Source organism: Microcaecilia unicolor, chromosome 9, assembly GCF_901765095.1.
Source record: "Microcaecilia unicolor chromosome 9, aMicUni1.1, whole genome shotgun sequence".
Taxonomy (NCBI): Eukaryota; Metazoa; Chordata; class Amphibia; order Gymnophiona; family Siphonopidae; genus Microcaecilia; species Microcaecilia unicolor.
Window position 1 is genome coordinate 14,551,080 of NC_044039.1, and position 26,448 is coordinate 14,577,527.

The 26,448-nt window shown below is 44.3% G+C and overlaps 1 protein-coding gene across 5 annotated transcripts in view; it reads left to right on the forward strand.

Annotated features, from left to right (window-relative positions):
- The window catches only part of PTPRQ (protein tyrosine phosphatase receptor type Q), a 260,138-nt gene that overhangs the window by 77,246 nt on the left and 156,444 nt on the right, over nt 1-26,448 (forward strand). For all 5 annotated transcript variants that reach the window (XM_030214581.1, XM_030214584.1, XM_030214583.1 and 2 more), the window contains 5 exons: nt 9,065-9,264; nt 13,313-13,559; nt 15,550-15,678; nt 17,030-17,176; nt 20,838-21,010. In XM_030214581.1, the coding sequence (XP_030070441.1) occupies nt 9,065-9,264; nt 13,313-13,559; nt 15,550-15,678; nt 17,030-17,176; nt 20,838-21,010 (896 nt within the window). The remainder of the gene's footprint in view (nt 1-9,064; nt 9,265-13,312; nt 13,560-15,549; nt 15,679-17,029; nt 17,177-20,837; nt 21,011-26,448) is intronic.

A 26,448-nucleotide genomic window follows, 5' to 3' on the forward strand; every position in this document is an offset into this window, starting at 1 on the left:
GTGACATGGGAATTTATCATGTCATTTTGCTGTAGCTATGACATGCTTGGATTGTTGGCTTCAGAGGTCCTTTGCGGAGTAGCTTTGATCCTGGAGAAACTGGGGTCTGATTCCCACTGCAGCTCCTTGTGACTCTGGGCAAATCACTTAACCAGAAGTGGAGCCAGGTTCACGGCGCGGGGGGAGCGAGAGCAGACTTCCGCCGGCATTGGCGAACATTTTCAATGCAGCACATTGAGAAAAGCATAGGCGCCGGAGCTGGCAGAACTCCGTTTGGGGGAGCGGCTGCTCCCCTGGCACCCCCCCTGGCTACGCCACTGCACTTAACCGTGCATTGCCCCAGGTACACATAAGTACCTGTACATACAATGTAAACTGCTTTGAATGTAGTTGCAAAAACTACAGAAAAGTCCCCTTTCCCTATTTGGGACTCTAGATGGAATGTTGCTATTATTTGAGATTCTGTTTCTACCCTGTTTCCCCGCAAGTAAGACATCCCCCGAAAATAAGACCTAGTAGAGGTTTTCCTGAATTGGTAGATATAAGGCCTCCCCCGAAAGTAAGACCTAGCAAATTTTTGTTTGAAAGCAGGGCCGCCGAGAGCCGGACAAGGCTGCCCCTGGGCCGCCCCCCCCTCCACCCCCCCTCCGTCGCTCCCGGAACTAACCTTAAACGCCTCCTTTCACCTTCGCAGCAAGCAGCAGCAGGGCAGACCTCTCCTTCCTTCCGTGCCCCGCCCTCGCGGACGTTACGTCAGGCAAGGGCGGGACACGGAAGGAAGGAGTGGCCTGCCCTGCTGCTGCTTGCTGCGAAGGTGAAAGGAGGCGTTTAAGGTTAGTTCCGGGAGCGACGGAGGGCGGGCGGGCCAACCCCGATCCAACCCCGAATTTTCCCCGAAAAATAAGACAGCCCCTGAAAATAAGACCTAGCGCATTTTGGGGGGCAAAAATTAATATAAGACAGTGTCTTATTTTGGGGGAAACACGGTACTGTTGGAGATTCTAGCTGGACTATTGCTAGTGGAGGAGTAGCCTAGTGGTTAGTGCAGCGGACTTTGATCCAGGGGCACTGCAGCTCCTTATGACTTGGGTAAATCACTTAACCCTCCATTACCCCAGGTACAAAGATGTAGATTGTCCTTTTTCAAGCCTTATAAAATTAATCAGGTCTTGTTTATGTCGACTCCAAACAGGGAAGACACACTGCAATTCCAATGAATGATCTCCAGTAACACTTATGGAAGAGATTGAAAGACACAATTGTTATTATATAAATCACAGCAGGGCTCTATTCATCAGATACATTATTAGGGTACGTCATCCTGCTCTTTGCTCCAAGAGAATGACTTATGGTAGAAATTCCAAGAAGCAAATGAGAGGTACAGGGCGGCAGTGATTAATTTTTATGCAGGAGTATGATTAAATGAACAGCATAATGCATTGTGTTTAGTTGTGTTGTGACTCACTCAGAGATAAATGGAAATAAGATAAATATAGAATACTAGTAAAAAAGACCCGTTTCTTACAGAAATGAAATGTGAACTAGCAAGGTTTTCCTCGGAGTGTGTATGTTTGACAGAGTGTGTTTGACAGTGACTGTGTGTGAGAGCGAGAGAGTGAATGTGCGAGTGTGTGTGTGTGTGACAGAGAGAGAGAGAGTGAGACTGTCTCCTCTCTCCCCTGCTCCCCCTCCAGGCACCCAGTGATTCTCCTCTGTCCCCTGCCCCCCCTGTAGCCACCCAGCGATTTTCTTCTCTCCCCTGCCCCCCCTCTCCAGCCACCCAGCGATTCTCCTCTGTCCCCTGCCCCCCCCCTCCAGGCACCCAGCAATTCTCCTCTGTCCCCTGGCCCCCCCTGTACCCACCCAGCGATTCTCCTCTCTCCCCTGCCTCCCTCCAGGCACCTACCGAGTCTCCGTCGCTCCTTTGAAAGCCCTGCCCATCTGTAGCCTTCCCTTCGAGTTCGCTCCCTCTGAGTCCCGCCTTCTTACGTCATTTCCTCTTTCCGCGAGGGCAGGACTCTGAAGGAGTGAACTGGAAGGGAGGCTACAGACGGGCAGGGCTTTCAAAGGAGCGACGGAGACTCGGTGGGTGCCTGGAGGGGGGGGGGCAGGGGAGAGAGGAGAATCGCTGGGTGGCAATGACGGACCGGGCAGGTGGGTTGCGCTTTTTTTACAGACCGTTGATTGGTTCCTCATTCTTGTGACGTTGCGAGACAGTGAGCGCCAATGAAACGCTGAGTTACAGACTTACGAACCCTACACTGCCACAGAGTCAGCTTCAGAATGTTGGAAGTGCTTTTTATTATATAGGATGGGACTGGGGCTTTCCTGTATATAGTTGCAGAAGATGCCTTGAAACTGTGTTCAGTTGGCCATTCACCCGTTGCCCAGGAATGGAATGATAACACTGAATTGTAAAGCACTCCCACGGGATCAAAAGTTCAATAAACTATTCTTACCTCTTACTGTGTAATGAAAGGATTATGGTTACCAATCAGTGCCGTCTTCCTTTCAGTTCCCCTCACTGGAAATTTCAAGAGTGTATGCTGTAAAAGACACGATATTGAGAAATAGCAGTAGTACATATTTCAGACTTTCATTTGAGAAAATTTCCATGAAGACCCCGAAGCATAGATCTGTACAGATAATAGGTTTTTGTTCCTGCCTTCCTTGTAAGCTGGTGTAGGCGTTCATTTTCATTGCAGTGGGAGTTTGTTGGCTTTTTATGGGGCTTCTTCAGACAGTGATAAAAACAAGATTAATGTGTAGATTTCGCATTCTTAATACTAATTTATCAAAGGATCTTAACACAGTCCCAGTAAACCCAAAAATGATGTATCAACAAAAAAAGTGGACCGTGTTCTTCTATGGAGAGATGGGGGGAAAGGTCTCATTTATCACCGGGTAACACTCAACCCCTGTTATAGGGGAATTTGTTGAAAAACTCTTTTGGTGATTGATATAATCCTCGACAAAAATCCCCTTCCATCCATAAGAAGCAACTCAAAAGTGATTCGTGTTTAAATAATGCTTACTACATTGATCAATCAAACTAAGGACATTATGCTGGGTGACAGGCAATAAACTCAAAAACTGAAGTAGGACTGCTCTTATCTTTGGCTCACTGAATCCCGATGGACATCTGTTTCACCGTTGCTGTCACGGTTGTGCCCATATTTCGTGCGCTTCCTCTTGCCACCTGGTGGCCAGACCTGGTGGCTGCAATGGACTGTCTAGTTACTGTCACCCGTTCCAGATTTCAGCCCAGTCCGATCCGGATCTTCCAGACTGCCAGACTTGCTCCTTCTGTTTGAACCTACACAACACCCGTAGTTTCCTGGTGATTGCTGCAGCTTGAGCCTCAGCTGCTGCTGGGCTTATTAGCTAGTTTGAAACCTGTCTGCTTTGCCTTTGCATCGCCTAAGGCCCTAAGGTTTGTTGGGGTGCTGTTTGCACTTCTGCTCAGTCTGGTTCCTTGCCTTGATTCTTGTCTGTTTTCGTTAGTCAGAGGATAGTTAGATTAGGTTGTTGTTTGTTTGCTAGTCCTGTCTCTGGGTTATAGTTTTGTGTTTAGTCTTTGTCTGTTTGTGTCTTAGTGGCTGCTCTGCAGCTTTCAGTTCTGTGTTTTGTTAATCAGTGTTTTGTTCCTTGTTTTAGTGGCTACTTGCAGCTTTCAGTCCTGTCCTTTGGCTTATCGTTTCCCTGCCTTGCTGCCCCTGTATATTCCTTTCCCCTCTGACCCTCAGTCCCTGTTCAGCCTAGTTGGGATCCTGTTCCTGCCCTGTCTTAGAAGTCCTGACGGCCACCTGCAGCCAGGGGCTCAACTCCTGGTGAAAGGTGGCCATGTGCAGGTGAAGCCTAACTGTTTGTCAGAGTTCTGCCCTGTCTCTGGTGTAGGGTGGTTTGCCTGCCTCTGCCGCTCCTGGGCAGTGACCCAAGGGCTCACAAACCTAGTTCCAGCTTTGGAAAACGTGAAAGTTGCTTTGTCAAGGGATGTGAGCCTGAATGCATAGAAGAACATGGTGAATCCACGGTCCACTTTTTTTTGTTGATATATGATTTTTGGGTTTCAGCATTGCCAGTAACTTTGCAGAAATAGAAAGCAAGAACAAAGATTTACAGGGAAATAAGCATGCAAAACTCGGGGGCCAAAATAATAGTATATTGGGCCCTTGGCAAGCATACATTTGTGGGCCCCCCTATATTTCAAATCTCCAGCAGCTGGGGGCCAAAGTGACGGCGGGGGGCAGTAGCAGCATGGGGGCGGAAGTGGCAGCAGGGGGTGGCAGCAGGGAGGTTGGCCAAAATGTTCCCCTCCCCCCACTTCAGGTCTGGCTACGCTCCTGATTGAGACCCGTTTTCAGGAATGTCCAGGGTACAAAAAGGTGCTCTGATTAAGCAACTGTCCACTGGTGGAATTAAGACATGACACTTTCTCGCCTGAAAGAGCAACTGAGAGGGGATATCAGGCTTCATGACAGCTTCAGGCATTATGAGCTTAATGGTTAGTGTAACCAGGGCTTTTTTTGAGGGGGTACTTGGGGGTACTGAGTACTGGCACCTTTTCCATTGTCTGCTAAAATTGAGCCATGGTCCCCAGGTTTTAATGAAGGAGCTCAGGCTCTACACACCAATTCTGCCTTGTCATAGATTCTGTGACTGGTTGTAGGGGGCCTGGCTATTATGGGGTGGGTCCCGTGGTGATCACCCCACTCCTGAAGGGTGGCCTAGAATTTGAGTACCGGCACCTTTTTTGCTAGAAAAAACGCATTGAGTGTAACGAACTGTAAAAAAAGGAACCCAGGTTTAAATCCCACTTTAACTCTTAATTTTTAAAAATTTTTTTATCGTGCACCCTCCAGGAGCAGAAGCATAATTACTGAGACCAATTTTCAGACCATGGGAATTGGACCGGCTAACTTCCGTGGTCAGTGCTGAGTCAATGCCAGGCTCTTTACGGTGACCGGCATTGAATAACCGGTTCCGTTTTGACTGGTTTCTGACTTAGCTGGTTATCTTGAAAGCAGCCAAAGATATTCTACGGTTTCCCGCGGCCAAATTTAGCCACTAAACTTGCTTTAAAGATTGGCAGATAATTGGTTATCCAAGTCAGAATAGCTGCTAACCGGGGATATTCAGTGGGGGATAGCTAGTTATCCCCCGGTGGATATCAACAGATAGCCAGTTAAGTGCTGTTTAACTGGTCAGCAGCCGTTCTGGCTAGTTAAGTAGCGCTGAATATCAGGGGGGTAGTACATAAATATATATACTACGGCATTTGGTGAGTAGCCACCTGGACAGTTCCCACCCACCAACTCCCCCCGGGACAGTTCCCACCTGGAGCAATTCCCCTCGGGACAGTTCCCACTTAAGGGGGGCAATTCCCACCCAGGAATCCCCCCCCCCAGGTCATTTCCCATCCTCCATATCTTTTTTTTTTTTTTTTTACTGTAGCTTCTTTTTGTTTTCATTCTTGTATCAGGACTCTTTTTTTCCTATGTAAATTCCCATGAGCCCTGGCAGTGTGTCCTAGCGGTGCGTCGCGTTGTGTTTTCCTGCTGCTTTTTTAGTCGGTGACAGGGAGGATTGTCGAGAAGCTGGAAGATCAGCGTGAAAAAGTGAAGTCCCGGCGGTGTGTCGTGTCGTGTTGCGGCACCGCGAGGATCGTCTGGAAGCTGTAAGAAATCCGAGTTTGACAGTGAACTGTAGCTGTGACTTTTTATACTGAGCATGATTTTAAATGGCCAAAATGTTCCACGTACAAAACTGTGAATCTTTTCTGTGTTGCTTGTTCTGATTAAAACAATAGTGTGATTTTAATGAATGATGTAATGTTCGTTATGCTGCTGCAACATCATTATAGAAAGAAAAAAGAATTGGAATCCACAAATTCTCCATGAACCATGTAGCTTGTTTACTGAGAAAAATCATTTGTTTTCTGAGGCTGCTTTACAGCTGGGATTGCAGAAAGATTTCTGCAGGAGATTACTGCCCATGTGTGGAAATTCAAAACAAATGAGAACAGGGATAGAGCTTGGCTTTGGAGAGTGGCCACATCTCTTAGTCTGATGCTAAATAGTTGCATATTGGGTGAATATTAGGGATGGGCATTCATTTGGAACAATATTGGTGAGCAATAATGTGTGGGGGGTTTTCAAGGATTTGGTGCTGTCGTGTTGGTTACTGTCGGTGGTCTGTGACCATGATGGAATTTGGGTATTGAGTGAAAAAGGGAAGCAGAACGTGTCGTGCAGGGTTGCCACTGGGACAGTGTAAGGGAGTGGAATAAGATATATATATTTTTTTGGTGTGGTGTGTTAAAGGTAATATTTAGGGTGGGGGGGGGGGAGTGGGGGGCATTTCCCTATCCCAAATGATCTGGAAGGAGATTAATAGTCCTAGAGAGTTTTTCTTTTTTTTTTTGATTATGGGTGGGAATTGTCCTCCCTGGTGTGGTGGGAATTGGTTCAGTAGTAATTGTCTTAAGTGGGAATTGTCCAGATGGGACTTGGTGGGTGGGAACTGCCCAGGTGGGAAATGATCTAGAACCGTATTCGACCTGCAAGTTGGAAAGCCATTCAAGTACAGTAGGCATTTTTCTGTTCCTGGAGGGTTCACAATTACAAAATAAAAGTGTTAAAGTGGGATCTGAACCTGAGTCCCTTGGTTCACCCTCCACCGCACTAACCACTGGGCTGCTCCTCTGCTCCACAAAGATGTCTTGTGTGTGGCCCTTTTCTAAGAATGCTACCATATGGACGTCCATGTCCCTTGTTTTCCCCCCTTCGTAATTTGGACATTCCTGTTTGTGAAATGGCTGTTCATGCTCATGTTTTCTCGAACAGGAAATCTTGACTTATTTCCTGTTCGAAAATACATGTGAGATGGACGTCCAGTTGGGACGTTCTGACGTGGAGGTCCCTATTCTGACTTGGACGTCCTTTTGAAAATGCTCCTCTATGGGTCTATTTAGCAACAGTATAAAAATGTATGTTTTCGGGAAGTTTAGTTACTACTTTTATGATGTGAATCAATCACAGCAGAATTGTTATATTGGAATAATGTTTTTGTGCTGTTGCTATTTGTAGTAAATCTTTAAAAAAACATAGGTATTGAACCCATGACTGTTCACTAAGATTGATTCTTAGTCTGTTTTCCCAAACAAAATTTGTATTATTATCTTTGAGAAATAGGAATATCTGGATATAATCACATTTTTCAGCAATACTAAGCCATGGAAAATGCCTTGAAACACTGTTCATTTGGCCGTTCGCCCTACGCTCAGGAACAGAATGATAACAGTGAACTGTAGAGAACTCCCACAGGATCAAAAGTTCAATTAAATAAATAAATAACTATTCTTACCTATTGCAGTGTAATGGCACGATTCCAGTCATAAGTTGGTGTTGTATTTCACAGAAACAAGTTGGAGACTTGTGCGCTTCCATTATGAAAGAAGGAGGCATTTCATAGTTTCCTTGTGTTTCTGTATTTTTCCTGATCTGCCTCAGAACTGAGTAACTTGCACAGAGCAATGGTTACAACCATCAACTACAGTGGCATGTTTGCATCAGATTTTCAAGAAGGTATTTGAGTAGCCTACATAGAGCAGTGACTATAACCCTACCAGAAGATACAGTTGTATCGGGCTTCTAGAATGTTTGTACGTTTGGGAAGCTGCCAGGTGCCCTTGACCTGGATTGGCCGCTGTCGGGGACAGAATACTGGGCTTGATGGGCCTTTGGTCTTTTCCCAGTATGGCATTACTTATGTACTTATGATGGTGGAGGTAGTCTGTATGAATAGACTATGGTTAAGTAGAGCATGGGAGAATCTTGATGTTTTGAAAAACAGCTTCACTCATTTTGGCCTTTATTATGGTTATTGCTAAGACATGGAAGGGATCATAGGTGTAGGATTAAGTACAGGTCTTGTGAAATTCAAAGTTGAAGATGTCAAGGCCTGAAATGTCCTGCCGGCGGAGGTGGGAAAGACCAAGGGGCCCTTCTACTAAGGTGCACTAAAAAATGGACTGCGCTAGTGTAGGCGCGTGTTTTGGGCACGCGCAGATCCATTTTTCAGTGTGCCTATAAAAAAGGCCTTTTTAAGTTTTTGCCGAAAATGGACGTGCAACAAAATAAAAATTGGTGCGCCTCCATTTTGGGCCTGAGACCTTACCGCCTTAGTGGTAAGTTCTCACGTGTTAACCATGCGGTAATCGTCTACGCACGTAGAATGACGATTACCGCCTGGTTTCTGCCACGTGTCTGAAAATGTATTAGCCATTTAAGAGGTGGATACGTTGATCTAATGATCCTTTTATGAATGTCTGATTATTTAGACCTGGATACATTAGAGATAAATTAACAGAGAAGTTGAGCGTATATAATGAGTTATATATTCCTATGGGCATCTCTAGTGTGTGCTAAAAGTGCTACTGCACCATTGTAAAAGACCCCCCACAATAACTTAAAATGAATTTAAATACAAAATTAAGAATTAAAAAAAACAGATGTTATGGGGCAGGATTGGCACTAATGAATGCACTTTACAATGTTTGCAGTGTAAATATGCACATCTGTATTCCATCGGTAATTTTGTAAAGATGCGATATATCCACCTATTTGTTGTGCTCGGCTTTGTTATTCTTTCAGTTGCTTGGATAGAATTTCTCAAGGCTGTCTGGGTGATGGATCTTGCTCTGTTACCAACACGACCAACCAGTTGACAGTCCTGTCCAGTCTACAGTAGTTTAATGAACTTGTGTTTCACAGTTTGCACTGACTGAAAACCTCATTGCGAAAATACTGGCCTCAGATGACGAGGCTGCAGAAAGGGGGCAACGTTATTTTCAAACTTGATCTCCCCAGGGAAGATTTTAGCTCAGTAATGCAAGGGCCTTGTGAAAGATACCATTTCAAAAACAATGGACATTAGTCGACCAAAGGAAATCATAGCTATCTTTTTGCGTTCAAAGAAGCTCTACATTACCTAACTCAGACAAGGAAACTAACATTACAAAAATACTTTCTCTGTATCTAACTTCTGTTATCTTTGTTCTTAGCACCGGGAAAAGTGGCAAATCTTACTGTGGAGCCCTTGAATTCTTCAACCGTGAACCTGACATGGTTTCTTCCACGTCAACCGAATGGAAAGATTATTGGATTCAAAATCAGCGTCAAGAATGCGAGAAACCGAACTGTAGTGAAAGATACCATGATCAGAGTAGAAGATGTTTTACCTGGTCCACTACCAGAATGTACTGTAAGTTTCAAAACTTATCCAGCTTGCCACAACAACAGCAACAAAAAAAACCCCTGTGTTTGTAAGCGGGAGGGCGAAGGGTGGTACATTGTCAAACTTTGGGGTCCATTTACTAAGGTGCGCTGAAAAATGGCCTGCAGTAGTGTAGATGCGTGTTTTGGGCACACGCAGAATCACTTTTCAGCGCACCTGCAAAAAAAATGCCTTTTTAACATTTTTGCCAAAAATGGACATGCAGCAAAATGAAAACTGCCGCGCGTCCGTTTTGGGTCTGCGACCTTACTGCCAGCCATTGACCTACTGGTAAAGTCTCATGCGGTAACCGGGTGGTGATGACCTATGCATGACAAATGCCACTTGACGTGCGTAGCTGACATGCACCAGAAAATAAAAAATATTTTTTGACGCGCATAGCGGACGCGCGCCAAAAATGAAATTACCGCAAGGGCCACACGGTAGTCATGCGGTAACTACATTTTGGCACGCATTGGGCATGCCTAGACGCTTACGCGGCTTAGTGAAAGGGCCCCCTTTGCTTTTCTATAGCGTTTCCAATGTGCTGTTTGTATCGAGCTCGATATTCAAAGGCAGGAGAGACAGGTTAGGGAGATATTTGTTATGCAGTGAACAGAAAGTCACAGAGTGTAATGAGAATGATTATTTGAAAAATATAAATGAAAGAAAAATCAGAGAAAGGAAATGCACACAACTATGGAACGCTCTGCCAAAAGCAGTGGAAACAATCTACGACCATCTAAACTTCAGGAAATCACTAAAAACCTACTTGTTCAGAAAGGTGTATCCTACCGACCCAACATCATTGCCTCGACTCTGCACACAGCAAAACCAAAGATCGTATTGGACACTATTTAACCCTCCCTATCTTCTACCCCTAATATGCCTGAAACATACCTACCTTATCCAACCCTAACATCACATTGTATTTGTTCACACCGGAGTCTGCAAAGGCCTCTCCGGTATTATGTAAGCCGCATTGAGCATGCAAATAGGTGGGTAATGTGGGATACAAATGTAACAAATAAATAAATAAATATATTAAAAACATTGTTTGGGTGTCAGACTGGGCCGCCGAGAGACTAGGCCAGGCCCGGGACAAGGCCGCCCCCGGGCCCCCCCCACCCGCCACCGGGCCCTCTCTCCACCCCCGGGCCCTCTGCACTGACCTTAAGCGCCTCACCTTCGAAAGCGCAGCAAGCAGCGGCAGACCACTCCTTCCTTCCGTGTCCCGCCCTCGTGGAAGTTACGTCAGGTGAGGGTGGGACACGGCAGGAAGGAGTGGTCTGCCACTGCTTGCTGCGCTTTCGAAGGTGAGGTGCTTAAATTCAATGCCAGGGAGTGACGGAGGGCGGGCGGGCTGGACTGCAGCGGCGGCGCCGGCCCCCCCCCCCCCGGAGGCCCGGGGAATTTTGGCCCCCCTGTCCCTCCCCTCTCGGCAGCCCTGGTGTCAGAAAAAGACACTTTGGATGGAGTGGAGGAGTGGCTTAATGGTTAGAGCAGTGGGCTGAGAAATGTGGGCCCCTTTTACCAAGCAGCAGAAAAAGCGGGCCTGCGCTGGCGTCAGCGCGTGTTATGTCGTGCGTCAAGGGCCCCCCCCTTTACTGCAGTGGGTAAAAGGTAGTTCTTTCTTGTTTTCAGGAAATGGCAGTGTGGCATGTGAAGCGCTTGCCACGTGGCCATTCCGAGGGGAAGCCCTTACTGCCACCCATTTTGTTAAGCTGCGGTAAACGGGGCCCTGCGATAGAGGCAGTGCAAGTTTTTGCTGCAAGCGGAGTTCCCTTTTACCGCAGCGGGAAAAAAGTGGAAAAAAGAAATGAACGTGAGATAAGTTCGCACTTGATGTGCGGCCAGTTCCGCGGGAGCACTTACCAACACCCACTGAGGCAGGGGTGTAGTCATGGGTGGGCCTGGACCATCCAACATTCTGCTGCTGTCGCTGCCTTTTCTCCCGTGGCTCCGCCGGGTCCGGGAAGCATCATTCAGCAGCGTTGCCTGCCTGCCTTTTAAAATAATTTGTCTCCCCAGGCTCCGCTGCATTTACTTTGCCTGTTGCAAAGCGCTGCCGTTCGCACAGGCAGCTCCGCTCCCCTTTGCCGCGTCCATCTGGCCCTATGTATCCACTACAGGAAGTGGATGAGAGAGGGCCTGATGGATGCGGCAAAGGGGAGCGGAGCTGCCTGTGCGAACGGCAGCGCTTTGCGATGGGCGAAGAAGTAAATGCAGCGGAGGCTGGGGAGACAAATTATTTTAAAAGGCAGCCAGGCAGGCAACGCTGCTGAACGCTGCTTCCCACCATGCTGGTGACTGGCGCAGATCCCCGCCAGCCCAGGTATTTATCTTTACGGGAGGGGGATGGACAGAGAGGAAATATGTGGATCATGCCCACCCAGTCCACCCCCGGGCCCACCCAAAAAATGAGGTCTGGCTACACTACTGCATTGAGGTGACGGTGAGGTCTCCCACACTAACCCAGCGGTAACTGGGCAGTGCCGATTGCCGCCAGGTAACCCCATGGGGGTTACCCATGATCATTTTTGAAAAATTCCAGCAGTGCCATAAATACAGAGTGCTGGGGATAGTTCCGGATTTAGTAAAAGGGCCCCTCATCGCAGTATGCCGTACTGATATAAATAACTTGGAATCAGAAACTGCGAAATATGTTTTGCCAATTGTTTTCACCTAAACTAAATTGACCATAGCTCATACTTTCAATTTTGTTTAAATTTACAACATGTACGTTTTGTGTAGAAAGACAACTTATCCCATATCTCAATTTTGATTTTTCAATTTAAGGGGTCCTTTTACAAAGGTGCGCTGAAAAATGGGCTGCGATAGTGTAGGTGTGTTTTTTTGGGGAACGCGCAGAATCATTTTTCAGCTCACCTGTAAAAAATGCCTTTTTTGGGGGGGGGGGGCGAAAATGGACGTGCGGCAAAATGAAAATTGTCACGCGTCCATTTTGGGTCTGAGACCTTATTGCCAGCCATTGACTTAGCGGTAAAGACTCACTCGTTAACCGGGCGGTAATGGTCTACTCGCGTCAAAATGCCGATTACTGCCCGTGTGCCAGAAAATGAAAATATTTTCTTACGCGTGTATTGGACACACGGCAAAAATGAAATTACCTCCCGGGCCACGTGGTAGCCGGGTGGTAGCTCAGAATTGGCGCACTTTGGGCATGTGTAGGCGCTTACGTGGCTTAGTAAAACGGCCCCTGAGATATGTTATGAAAAGAAAGATCAATACAAAGCCATGGTGAGATTAGGATACTGCATTTCAAATGTATCTAGTCCAGTAGTTCTCAACCCCGTCCTTAGGGGCCATTAGACCAAACAGATTTTCAGGATGTCTTCAATGAAGATATGTATTTGCATGTGCTGCCTCCATTGTTTACAAACCCAAGGGTATCTCATGCATATTCATTTTGGATATCCTGCAAACCAGACTGACCAGATGAAAAGGTCAAAGCGAAGCCAGAGATTAGCTGGAGTCAGAAGGAAGTGAATTGGTCAGACTAGAAGGGCATTTTGGTTCATATCTGCCATTAGTATGTATGGTTTTATATTGTTTACTAGTAAAAGAGGCCCGTTTCAGAGCAAATGAAACGGGCGCTAGCAAGGTTTTCGTCTCCAATCCCTCCCTCCCTGGCCAACCCCTTCGTTGTTCTGCCATTGCTCCGCCCCCAACGTCATGACGTTTGACGTGAGGGCGGGGCCCGGAGCGATTCCTCCCCCCCCGCCTCCCTCCCTGCCAACCCCTTCGTTGTTCTGCCATTGCTCCGCCCTCGAGGGCGGGGCCCGGAGCGATTTTGGTGGCTTCACCACCACGAACCTTCGAACCTTTTTGAAGGAAGTCAGGGCTTGGCTTCACTGTCGTCAGTGTCCTCAGAACGTTGAGGGTGAGTTTTATTATAGTAGATGACTAAGTTAAATTCTATTGCTGTAAAGGACCTGATTGGAGATTAAAAACAAACATAGAAATCATATTTGTTTGATTGATTTAGTTATAATGTGACAATTTTACTTCCTAGGATAAAGGTGAATCTTTCCCGTGGACAACCAGCAGGCCTTCATCAACTGACGGCCAATCTGCAACTCCTTTGCCTCCTGCCTTTGCGTCTCGGACCGTAGGCCCAACTTTTCATGCTGTTTGGAATGAACCTATTAGCTTTATTGTGGGTCACCTTAGGCCATACACCACCTATCTCTTTGAAGTCTCAGCAGTGACCAACGAGCCTGGTTATATCGACAGTACAATTGTTAGGATGCCAGAATCTGGTAGGTCATTTTTCCTTCCATAGTAGAAATCAGTTTGTATACTTTTTAAAAAAATGCTAATTGAATGTAAATGTAATAATATTTCTTGTATGCAACCTATCAAACATGCCTTTAAATATGTTATATATTATTGCAGAGCATTCTATTGTGTTCTGTCTGAGTTACAAGTTTTGTTAATATATTTGTAATAGAAAATCACTGGCGAGTAAGTCATAGAAACAGGTTATTGCCAAGAGTTTTTTTTTTAAATTTAAACTATGGACAAGAACAAATTCTTATTTCATCAGAATATCCATTAAAGGAGAAGTTACTAATGCTGGGCTTTACTAAGCCAGTAGAGCAGCTGGCTGTGTGCTAGTGCCAACACAGCCCATTCACTTTGAATGGGTTGTGTCGGTAATGCCATACGGAAGCCATTAGCGAGGCTTGGTAAACAGACCCCTAAGCATTTTACGGCAAGTTAGTTCACTATCGGGAATTATTAACCTGTGACTCCTGCAGTAAAGATGTTGATCGTTACATCACTCATCGTACACTGCCCCCTGCAGCCTGGGAGGAGTATGTGCAGTTTATTTTTCCCCACCCTTAAAATGTTTTTTTAAGTGTATTTTTGTCAAACACAGGGTGTTTTATCTGTGTGTGATTGGCTGTTTGCTTTTCTCTCCTTGTGAGAAGGGGTGGGGTTATATGAAAGGGGTGGGGCATAGGCAGGGTTATGCCATGACATCTGGTGATGCCATCAAGGGCAGGGTGGGGAGTGGGCATGGCTTGGATTGAGATAGGGTGCGGCTTGGGTGGATCCTTGATGATATGATACTACATATGTGTACTTGATCTTGATTTGTCCTTGCCATCTTCAGGGTACAGACCGTAGAAGTCTACCCAGCACTGGCATATCTGCCCAGCCACGATCATGGCATGACAGATTCAGCTTCAGAAGCTGGAGATCAAGGCCAGTGCTGGGCAGGCTTCTATGGTCTGTGCCCTGATCGCGGTTGGAAAGATTTGGATGGGCTGAAGTGGGGCTTCGATGACAACTTCAGAAGTTGGAGAACACATTCTTTCAAGCCTGCACTAGTTGTAAACTCAAGTAGGTATGTAGTTGACTTTATTTAAAATAGGCACGTGAAAACATGTTAGCTAGGCAATGAATTACCAGCCACATTTCTAAATCTATATAAATAGATCTTCATAGTGTTCCTTTCTGATCCTTTTCCTTCAAAGATGATACAAGCCTATCAGGATAGGCTGAAGAGGCTGGGGCTCTTCAGCTTGGAGAAAAGGCGGCTGAGGGGAGATATGATAGAGGTCTATAAGATAATGAGTGGAATGGAACGGGTCGATGTGGAGCATCTGTTTACGCTTTCCAAAAATACTAGGACAAGGGGGTATGCGATGAAGCTGCAGTGTGGTAAATTTAAAACGAATCGGAGGAAATATTTCTTCACTCAACGCGTAGTTAAACTCTGGAATTCGCTGCCGGAAAAGGTGGTTAAGGCGGTTAACTTAGCGGACTTCAGAAAAGGGTTGGACGGCTTCCTGGAGGAAAAAGCCATAGAATGTTATTGAATGGACGAGGGAATAATACAGTATTTCTAGGATGGGCGGAACAAATTGCTTGTTCTTTTGGCCGCTGTCGGTGACAGGGTGCTGGGCTCGATGGACCCTTGGTCTGTCCCAGCATGGCGATGCTTATGTACTTATGTACTTCTTTCAATTCCAACTGCTTTTACAAATCAAGATCTCTTATTTCACTTATAATTAGAAGAAAACTGGATTTACCAATTGGTTTCCAACAGAAAAGTAAACCCTTGATTGATCAGGTCTATAGTGAAGTTTTTATTGAAAATAAAAAACAATGAACATTTTTTCAGTGGAATGATCTATAGGTTTCTCTTGCTAAAGATGGAAAAAAAGAAGCTTGTATTAAACATATGCTATAAGCTGTTCTTTCACATAATAATAATAATAATGATTATTTCAATTTCAGTTCCAGAAGATCCACCACAGAACCTGGTTAAAACTAACATCACAGCAAAATCCTTCTCTGTAGCCTGGGACCCACCAACCATATTAACGGGAAAGTTCACCTATAGGATGGAATTATATGGACCAACGGGTACATTTACATTATTCCTTATAGGGCCTTATGTACTAGGACATTCAAATAAGCTCTTGATCGTTTGCATTTTTGCTAAATTTTGTGCAAAATGTCTTATGTTTTGCCACAGTTAGGAACTTTGCCAGTGGACTCAATGTATCCCTGTCTATCTCCATCATAAGGCTAATAATCTCTCCTCCTTATCAAAGCCCTGTCCCTTAAGAATGCAGTGGCAAGGTCAAGGTCAGGTTGGCCCTGCTTGATTCATCTTCTTCTCAGCACCTTTATTCACTCAAGAGGTTTAGGGGGTGATGGGGGCAAGAAAGTTCTCCACTTGCGCCCGCCCTGGAAGCTACTGGCTTCAAAATGGCACAGGTTGACCCCTAGCAATAGTCTCACAGCCCTGGTGGTCTAGCGGCCTCTTTGGGGCAGGAGCGACCCCACTCGCCTCTGCCCATGCTGGTTTTGCAATCAAAATGGCTGCCGTGTCTTCCTGTGGCGGTCTCTTGAGCTGTGGGCCTGTTTATTTATATATTTATTTATTTCAGCCATGTCTATACTATTCTTCCAGGTAAAGCCTGCTTGTCCAGACCGGTATTCAATAAATAACAAAATATTAATAAAATAAACTTTTCAACAAAACAAGACTATATCCACTTGAGAAAACAAAAATGGCCAATATCTCAATGAAGTGTATTTTTTTTTTCTTTCCCAGTGGTCTGTTGTGCACTGAGTGTGTATCAGAGCTCCTTGGGGAAGACTCAAGTCCCTGGTACCAATGGGTCCGCAAAAGCCTTTCTCCCAGCTCCTTCTCTCACCATTATACCCTGTTTTCCACAAGGAGGGGCTTTTTTTTTACACACTTTGCTCCTGTGTGAAGTTTGGAGGAAGGGTTTTGCCAGGAGTGAACTGTCTGGTCCCTTTAAGGTCACGCCACATTTGTGCCCAAAGGGGGATTTAAAAAAAAAAAAAAATTACCATGCATTGCCATGAACAGGAATGCATGACTTTCCCAACTCTACAACACGCATGGCATTTTTTTTGTGCCATATGAATATAGATGACCCATGAGCTTATCTGAATCCCTAGCCAAATATTACAAAAAATGGTTACTTAATACATCAGTCTGCTTACATTTATTTTCCATGTTTGTGTGTGTTCGTGTCTGTTTACATGAGCAGGTTTGCATTATAACCAATAATACATATGTTATTATCTCTGGCTGTAATAACTAGGCATCAGGAACATTACAATGCAATGAAATACGTTATATTGAGTTATTCATTATTTATTTGACTTTATCCCACACATTTTTCAGTAGTAGCTCAAGGTGAGTTACATTCTATTGACATGTGACCTTTCCCCATAGGTCATACTGTGGAAAACAGCACAAAAGATCTCAAGTTCACCTTTACTGGTCTTGTACCTTTCACGGCATATGATGCCTATATTGCTGGGGAGACAAGTGCAGGCACTGGGCCAAAAGCCAACATTACGGTTTTCACCCTGGCGGACGGTAATTACCATTACAGAGGATAAAATGATTGGAAACATTTACCTTGTAAAGAATAAAGTAGACTTTGAGAAATTCCTACTGAAAACTAAAACATTTGTAGTTTTTGCTATGAAGCTGACCAGCTCTGGTCATGGTAAGAATTGTAAAGTACTGCACCAAGGATCTGGTAAACGCAGTAATATGGTGAGGAGGAAGCTGGGGGTGAGAAACTGGGAATGGAAATCATTTTGCTTGGTTTGCATTCCGGGGAACAATGGGTAAAGTTACAAATCAAAGCTTATGATGGAATTAACTGGACTGTTGGAAAATTCTGGCAGAGGGCTGAAACCTCCCTCCTATAGCTAGAGGAGATGGAGGGGGGGGGGGAGGAGTTATTAATGTAGGCCACCATTAACACGTTTTAATTTACCACTAACTAATGCTTCTTTTTAATCACAGGTTCCTTTTTATACAATGAGACCTAGTTACTAATAACTGGGGTTAACAGTAAAATAATCCATCTTAACAGTAGCCCACATTGATAGCTTCCCCCCCTTAAATTGAAGAAAAAGAAATGTCTCTAGAAATTGAAATCATTGATATATGTAATGAGTGAGCCAAGTAAAGGACAATCAAGCCATTGTGACATCACTGATGAGGTTGGTTATTAGGCATTGGTGGAATGAGGCATCATGACATCACAATCTGGTTAAATCACTGCTATGAGCCAGGTATAGGACAATGAATCCATTGTGACATCACTGATGAGGTTGGCTCTTAGACATTAGTGGAATGAGGCATTATGACATCACAGTATCAGCTCTGGTTACCAGAGACTGAAACTCTTCACTAAGGGGGGAAGTTATCAACGTGGGCTACTGTTAAGATGGGTTATTTTTACCAATAACTCATGCTATTTTAGCACAGGTCCCATTTTATACAATGAGACCTGTAGTTACTTAATAAGGCTGGAGTTGACAGTAAAATAACCCATCTTAATGATAGCCCATGTTGTTAACTTCCCCCTTAGCTACCCATTGGGTGCCCCTTTCTAAACCACTATCTTGAAGTGGTTTTGCCATTTTGGAAGGGACAAAGTGAAGTGGTTGATGATCCATTTCCTTGTTGCCCAGCATTTTCTCTGAGCCCTGTAAAGTGGTTCGCTGAAGCTCTGCTTATAACCGGGGGAGGGGGGTGGTTGTTTGCATTTACTGTTTCCTTTTTAGCTTGATATTCTCTTCAGAATTAATTTTTTGCATTAAATAGGTAGCACTGTTGCTTTAACAAAGATGTCCAAATCCATGTCAGCAAAGCTCCAGAAATTGACAGTTGTGAGGTAGATGTCATTACCTTTCCAATGAATACGGAAAAACTGTCCTGGCACACTGTAATGACATGATTAAAAAGTCTTTTATTCCTAAAACACGATAGAAATTGTGTCTCAATACAGTCCTCTCAAGCAGTATACAGGGTGCACTTGACCAAAAATCCCAACACAGGCCGTGTTTCAACATATAAGCCTTCGTCAGGGGACCTGCCCAAGTTGCACTATTTACTGTACTGCAAGCTGCAGGCATATACATAGAAAGATCACTTCCAAATGTACAAACTCTTGTACAGAATCTCAAAATCACTTTCAACAACGTACTGTAGAGTATATTCACTGTTGCTAAAGGATTTTCATAAAAATAACAAAAAAGGAGGAGAACACCCCAAACAACCCGAGTGCTACAGTGAACTTGTCACTGAGATCTTCAAAGCATTCGCTAGGCTATTAATCATCATTGGCCAAAAACCTCCTCAAGATATATTTTTTTTACTTTTTTAATGCATCAAAATCATTAATTTTAGGTCAATCTATGAACGCCAGAAAAAAATCTTTAGTAACTTAGCTTCTTAACTGATCCGGTTGCACAATAAGAAGCTAAGTTACTAAAGAATTGTTCTGGTACGTATTGTATTGACATTGGGGGGGGGGGGGGGGGGGGGGAGATAGTGCTGGGCAGACTTATACGGTCTGTGCCCTGAAAAGGACAGGTACAAATCAAGGTAAGGTATACACAAAAAGTGGCACATATCTTGTTGGGTAGACTGGATGGACCATGCAGGTCTTTTTCTGCCGTCATCTACTATGTTACTATGTAAGTAGTATATTATGCCATACTTTGATTGTTATTTGAATATTTTTACTGCTGTAATTGCCTATTGCTCATGCGTGATCTAGTCTTACTGTACACCGCCTTGAGTGAATTCCTTCAAAAAGGCTGTAAATAAATCCTTATAAATAAATAAGTGCAAGGCTGAAACATCTCTTCCTAGCAGAGGGTTGCTGCAAATGCATTGGGAATTACTGCTCCATATTACCAATAGGTGGCAGCATATAGCAAGCAGAAAGCGTATTTGTGGGATATTAGTAATCCTTAGGTCTCTCCATGATCTTCCCCCGACCCTCTTCCAAATTGTTACATGTACATAATCTACTTGTATATTAATTTCTCCAGAAAAAACATTTAGTGCTCTAACCATGTCAAAATATTGGTTTCAACACTAGGCTATTTTTTTTCTTGCATTTATTAGAAGCATGCATGGTTCTGCATAGATAGTGGACACTCTTTCAAAGACTGCGCACTATTATCAGCAGACAAAAAAAATACGAAATGTAGTTTTTTTTCTGCTCCTTTTCATTTGTAAACTACGTGCAATGTAGGATATGTTGTTTTAAAACACAGCCCATCCTCCTTAATAATTGCCCTTCCTATATGGCACTGTGGAGGGAATTCAGTAAATAGAATTCAAAATTCCACGTCCAAAAAAATCGGTGCGAAGCATGATTATATAAAGGGCGCGCGTGCTTTATAGAATCGCACTCAAGTGCAGATTCACACCTAACTGTTGGGCACGAGACTTAACACCTGCTAAACGCAGGTGTAAATGCCGCCATCTAACTTAGGCGCAGATTGACCTAATTCTATAATTCTGCGTGCCACTTTTGGGAATGTGTCCAACATGCCCCTGGCCATGCCCCCTTTTCAGATATACGCTATAAAAGTTGCACACAGATCTTTATACAACAGTGCGCAGCAAGATGTGGGCATAACTGCCAATCAAAGCCAATTAGCTGTAATAATTGGTTGTTAGCGCCCAATTATTGCTAGTTAAGGGCTTTTTAATCAAGCCAGTTGTGAGCGCATCTTGGGCGAGCACCCAAATTTTGATGTGCAACTTTCGGCGTAATCTATAGAATCCGAGGGCAAATGAGGCAAACAGGAAGTCAATAAATTTAGTGGTTTACTACTTCTGATACAAGCAACTTAGCACCGCGGTAATGATGTGTTGCTCCACCTGGACCAAATGAAAAGTTTAAAAGCCAGAGTGAAATAATTATTGTTACTACTCAGTTTAAGTTGATTATTACAAGGCAGAAGGAGACAGTAGTCTACCTATGGTTATGAAGAATCTCATGGACAATTAAGCCTTCCAAGACAAAATCTAACCCAATCGAGTTTCCAATCACTATATATTATTGCAACTTAACCTGTTTTGATTATTCCTTTTTTAAATGGTATTCTAAGTTTAGAGTTATTTAGTGTGATTATGTTATTGGCAATATTATTATATAACCATTTCATAACTTGTTGTTAATATTAATTTTCCTCTTTTTTTTTTTTAATCCTTATTTAAGTTCCAAGCGCTGTTCATGACTTAAATGTGTCAGAAATAGATTCCAATTGTATATCCATCACCTGGAAGAAACCCCGACAACCAAATGGTATCATCACCCAATACAGAGTGAAAGTGTTTGTCAAGGAAACAAGAGCGATCGTAGAAAATACAGTCCTTACAGGGTCGCCGGAGGTACTTTGGTATCTTCATTGCTTTCCTCATTCACCACTTAGGTGCTGCTGGTTACTTTTCCCTGTGTGAATTTCTGTGCTTTCACACTGCAATGCCCCTTGTGTATTCCTCACGTGAGTAAGTTAGAACTGTAGCAGACAGGAAAGGGAGAGCAGGGCAGTCCCCTGGGGAGTCAAATAACAAGGGGTGCCACCAGGAACGCTGCATAGGCCCCTCACAGATCCAATTCATCTTGAAAGCACTCTAACTATGAGTGCTGTGTGGTTTCCTGCCAATCCAAACCAGCTCCATCAACACAACTTACCCCCTCTCTCCAGAAGAGATACAGTAGACACCCTCACCTAGGTGCAACTCACTCCAGAACTGGCCCTGGTTGCAGGCTTCACTCTTGTTTTTTTTATTTTTTACTGCGGGGGGCATTCCCAGCAATAATCATCAGAGCAGCTATGTTGGCGCATGCTGCATGGTTACCTCGCGGGTAGCGCATGAGCCCTTACCTCTAGGTCAATGGCTGGCGGTAAGGGCTCAGCCTGTAAGTAGGCACATGCTAGTTTTAATTTTTCCACATGCTCATTTCCTGGCCCATTAACAAATAGCCTTTTTCCCAGTCTTGGTGAAAAGTGACCCAGTGTGCACCAAAAAGACACGCCCACTCTACCACAAGCCACGTTTTACCATGGCTTTGTAAAAGGACCCTTTAGGCACAGATTGGGCATGTTCTGTTACTGTGAACATAAATTTTAGGAATGCCCATGGCCCACCCATGCCCCTCCCATGTCCACACCCCCTTTTGCGATCCACATGGTAGAATTTACATGCACCACTTTGCAGAATATGCTTAGAAATTTGTGCATGTAAATTCAAATTAATGACAATTAGTGCTGATAATTGCTTGCTATTGGCCAATTATTGGCACTGATTGGTTTGTTAACCAACAGTGGCATGACTAGGACAGGTGGGGGGTGGGTTGGTCTGCTCCTGGTGCAAGCTGCAAGGAGGTGCAGTGAGCAGCCACGCGGCTGTCAGCTCCGCTGGTTCCCTGCTCCCTCTGACGTTACTTCCTGTTCCAGGGTAGGGAACCAGCAGAGCCGACAGCCGCGCAATTGCTCCCTACACCCCCAGGGATGAGCTGGGGGGTGGAGGTGATGTGTCGGGGGGTAGAGGTGATACTCTGGGGGGTGGAGGTGATGTGCTGGATGGGTGATGCGCCGGGGGGGGGGGGGGATGATGTGCCAGGGGTGGTGCCCAGTGGCGATCCCCCCTGGGTGGCAGCCAACATAGGAATGCCACTGTTAACCAATTAAGTAGCACATGTAAATTAGCCATGTGGCCAAGATGGTGCATGCAACTTTAGTTGCCATATATAGAATCTGGGGGTTTGATGGTAATTGTATAACAGGTCATCCATTTGTAAACACCAAGTAGGTGCATATTTCAAAGCCTATTTTAAAGAGAAATGCCTATAGCCATTATTTTAGAAACACAACTAGGTGTAGGTAACACCACTTATTTTTTTTAAAAATTTCTATTCCTTTCTTAAAATTCTAGGCGGATTACAGATGAAGCAGACATAGTTTTTCAAACAAATCCAAAAAACATGCAAAAAAACAAAAGGCAAAAATAATCTAATGTATATGAAAACTGTATATCAATAAGTGATCAGTTCATTATGCAAATTGTTGCTAAGCAAATTTATGAAAAAGACCTTTTAAATAATACATTTTTAGTTGCTTCCAGAAATCAGATATTGATTCTACCTTGCATCCTTACATGGAAAATGACGCAGCTACATGGGGAAAATAGGGCCACTTACATGTGGAAGTTGCAAAATCACCACTTCCATCGCTAGTGCTGACATCTCCACATGGAAGTTGCCGGATTCATGTCGCTCATTTTTTCAACTTGCATATTTGTAAAATGGCTGCTCCCACTGTATCTGCTGGCAAAGACACACGAACTCCTGCAAGTATGTTAGAAAAGGTTCTGTGTCAGCAGATCCTTTTCTAAAATTCCAGTGGAACTGACCATTTCCCAAACTGGAGGCCTCAATCTCTACGGAGCTCCATGTAAAAATACTAAGAGTAAATTGGCAGAAGCTGTGGTTAGATTGAAGCTGGGGACACTTATAGCTGCTTGAGAGCAAGCATAAATGTTAACATATAAGGTAAATGTGTACCCTTGTTGTCACGAAACACCTAGCCACACGCCTGGGGCTACCCTGTGGCCACTTAGAGGGTCTATCCCCAGCACAGCTCAGGTCCGCCTGCACCTGTTGCTTGTGCTCTACACTAGCACCCTCTTCCCACCGACTGGGTCACAACCGCCTCTGGGCAAGTCTCCAGCTCTCAAATTATCCTGAGTGATTTCTAGGTTACTAGGGGCCACACTCCCAGTGGTCCCACAGTTCCCAGAAAGCACTCACAGACCCAACACACAAACCACTAGGATTTTTAATCAGTCCAGAGAGGCAGAGGCAATAAACTAATAGTGAACAGTGAAACAGAAAAAGTGCAATCAGCAAAACAATAACAGGTAATTGAAATATGGATAAATTATAACACTAACTAAACGTTTGTTTACTATCTAAGTAGTACCTGGGGAGATCAGGACATATAACTGCTTCAACAAAGATCACTCTCTCTCTTCTTCCGGGCTGAAACTGGAGGCAAAACCAGTAACTCCTGGGTAACATCAAACTCCAGGCCGATCAGAGCCCAGAACAACAACTAAATAGCTGGCCACATCACTGCAGGCACTTCCTTTGTGCTTAAACTAAAGGAGGAATCATTCACTTTTTTGCAACAGCATAAAACATAACATGAACCACCTGCTGGCCAAACTAGAAAACTACATTGTAGGAGAATATCAAAACAATTATCATAGGTTTAAAAACCCACTGTTCTGTCACTCTTGTATTTCATAATCAATCCCCTGGATGCTACATACGGCACCAAGATTTGTATGTCAAAATTTGGGAGCACTTCCTAGCTAACCAGCCAATTAATGTCAGTAAGAGGGTGCTGACAACTCATTGTTGATGTTAATTGGCACTCATTAAAATTTGCATGCACATCTGGCTGCATGCTGTTCTGTAAGTTATGCTGCTTAACTCTAATAGCACATAACTGAAAAGGGGACGTGGTCATGGGTGTGTCGGGGCATTCCAGAAAGTTACGCACATTATTGCAGAATACACTTGGGTGGCAGCATTTACACCAAGGGTGTCCAACCTTGGCCCTCACCAGGTTGGGTTTTCAGGATTTCCACAATGAATATACATAAGATCTGTTTGCATACAATGAAGGTAGTGCTTGTGAATAGATCTCATGTATATTCATTGTCTAACCAAAGTAATCACTTTTAATATTTTATTATCTCAATTTACTTTATTAAACTTTTAATATTCAGATTACATTATCAATCATATAAAAACTACATTGGCTCCCTATCAAAGAGCGAATAAACTTCAAAGTACACACACTGATCCACAAGATCCTACACGGAGAATCCCCAAGCTACATGACCAAACTAATCGACCTCCCAGACAGGAATGGGTCCAAATCCTCTCGAACATATCTCAATCTTCACCTTCCCAATTGCAAAGGCCTCAAATGCAAAACCTACTACGCTTCCAACTTGTCCGTGATAGGCAGTCAACTCTGGAACGCCATACCAAGATACATCCGAGCAACCAACGAACTTCTACCCTTCCGAAAACTGCTGAAAACATACCTCTTCAAGCGAGCCTATCCAAACGACCCAACTTAACTTACCAACCAAACTTACGAACCTAAACCACACCACTAATCCACACCACTAACATTAACCATACCTCAATCCTTCCAATCCACATTTCTTATCTTATCATCCTCTATACAACTTATCTCTATAAGACTTTGTAACCATACATTGTGTTATCTCTGTAATACCTTGTACCCATTCATTGTAAGCTGCACTGAACCTGCTATCGAGCGGGAAAGAGCGGTGTATAAATGCTACAAATAAATAAATAAATAAATAAATAAATAAATAAAACCTCTTATATCCTGGCTTCATTCATTCCTTCCTTCACTCATACATTGTTAATTATACTAGGTATAACTAGGTATACTAACCTATAAATGTACTCACTCTGCTGCTCCCCAGTATCTCTCCACACTCGTCCTTCCCTACACCCCTTCCCGTGCACTCCGCTCCATGGATAAATCCTTCTTATCGCTTCCCTTCTCCACTACTGCCAACTCCAGACTTCGCGCCTTCTGTCTCGCTGCACCCTACGCCTGGAATAAACTTCCTGAGCCCCTACATCTTGCCCCATCGGCCACCTTTAAATCTAGACTGAAAGCCCACCTCTTTAACATTGCTTTTGACTCGTAACCACTTGTTACCACTCGCCTCCACCTACCCTCCTCTCTTCCTTCCCGCCGCCACCTACCCTCCTCTCTTCCTTCCCGTTCACATTAATTGATTTGATTTGCTTACTTTATTTATTTTTTGTCTATTAGATTGTAAGCTCTTTGAGCAGGGACGGTCTTTCTTCTATGTTTGTGCAGCGCTGCGTACGCCTTGTAGCACTATAGAAATGCTAAATAGTAGTAGTAGTAGGTAATTGCACATTAAGTGCACATGCGGTATTACTTAAAGCTGGTAACTGCGCTTCTTATACAACAACTTTCTGATTCTCTTCACTCCATTATATAAAGTTCTTCAATTGTCCGTGGTAACAGTCCATGGACAATGTGAGAACACATTGGGATACACAACAAGACCGTATAAAAGTATTTATGGATATTGACACATGGTGTAACGTACAAATGAAGAAAGCAGATTTACAGCGCCAAGGTTAAGTAAAAGACCACGGACAATTGAAGAACTTTATATAATGGAGGGAAGAGAATCAGAAAGTTATTGTATAAGAAGCGCAGTTACCAGCTTTAAGCAGTGGCGTAGCTAAGGGTGGGCCTGGGCGGGCACAGGCCCACCCCTTCTTGCCTCAGGCCCACCCAGTCTGCAGCCCATGTGGCCCCCAAAACTCTTCAGTGGTGGCGCCTCACTAATCTCTCTCCCTCTTCTCCACTTGTGGTTTCTCTGGAACCCCCTCTCCTGGTCTACCTCAGAGCATTCCTACAAGCATCGTGTGCCGGCCCTGCAGGCATCTCTCTATCATGTCCTGCCCTTAATGATGTCACTTCTTGTTTTTTTGGCAGGGACGTGGTAGAGAGAAGCCTGCAGGGCTGGCGCAGGTTGACTATAGGAATTGCGACAGGCAACGGTTCTGAGGGGGGAACCGGGGGAGAGGGTTCAGAGCAAAGGGCAGATGTCAGGTCATTAAAAATACAAACAAACTATATTGTATGTATGTACAGGGGAAGGGGTGGGAAGGGCCCACCCAGGTTAACTCTGGGCCCACCCAAAATGACAGGTCTGCCTACACCCCT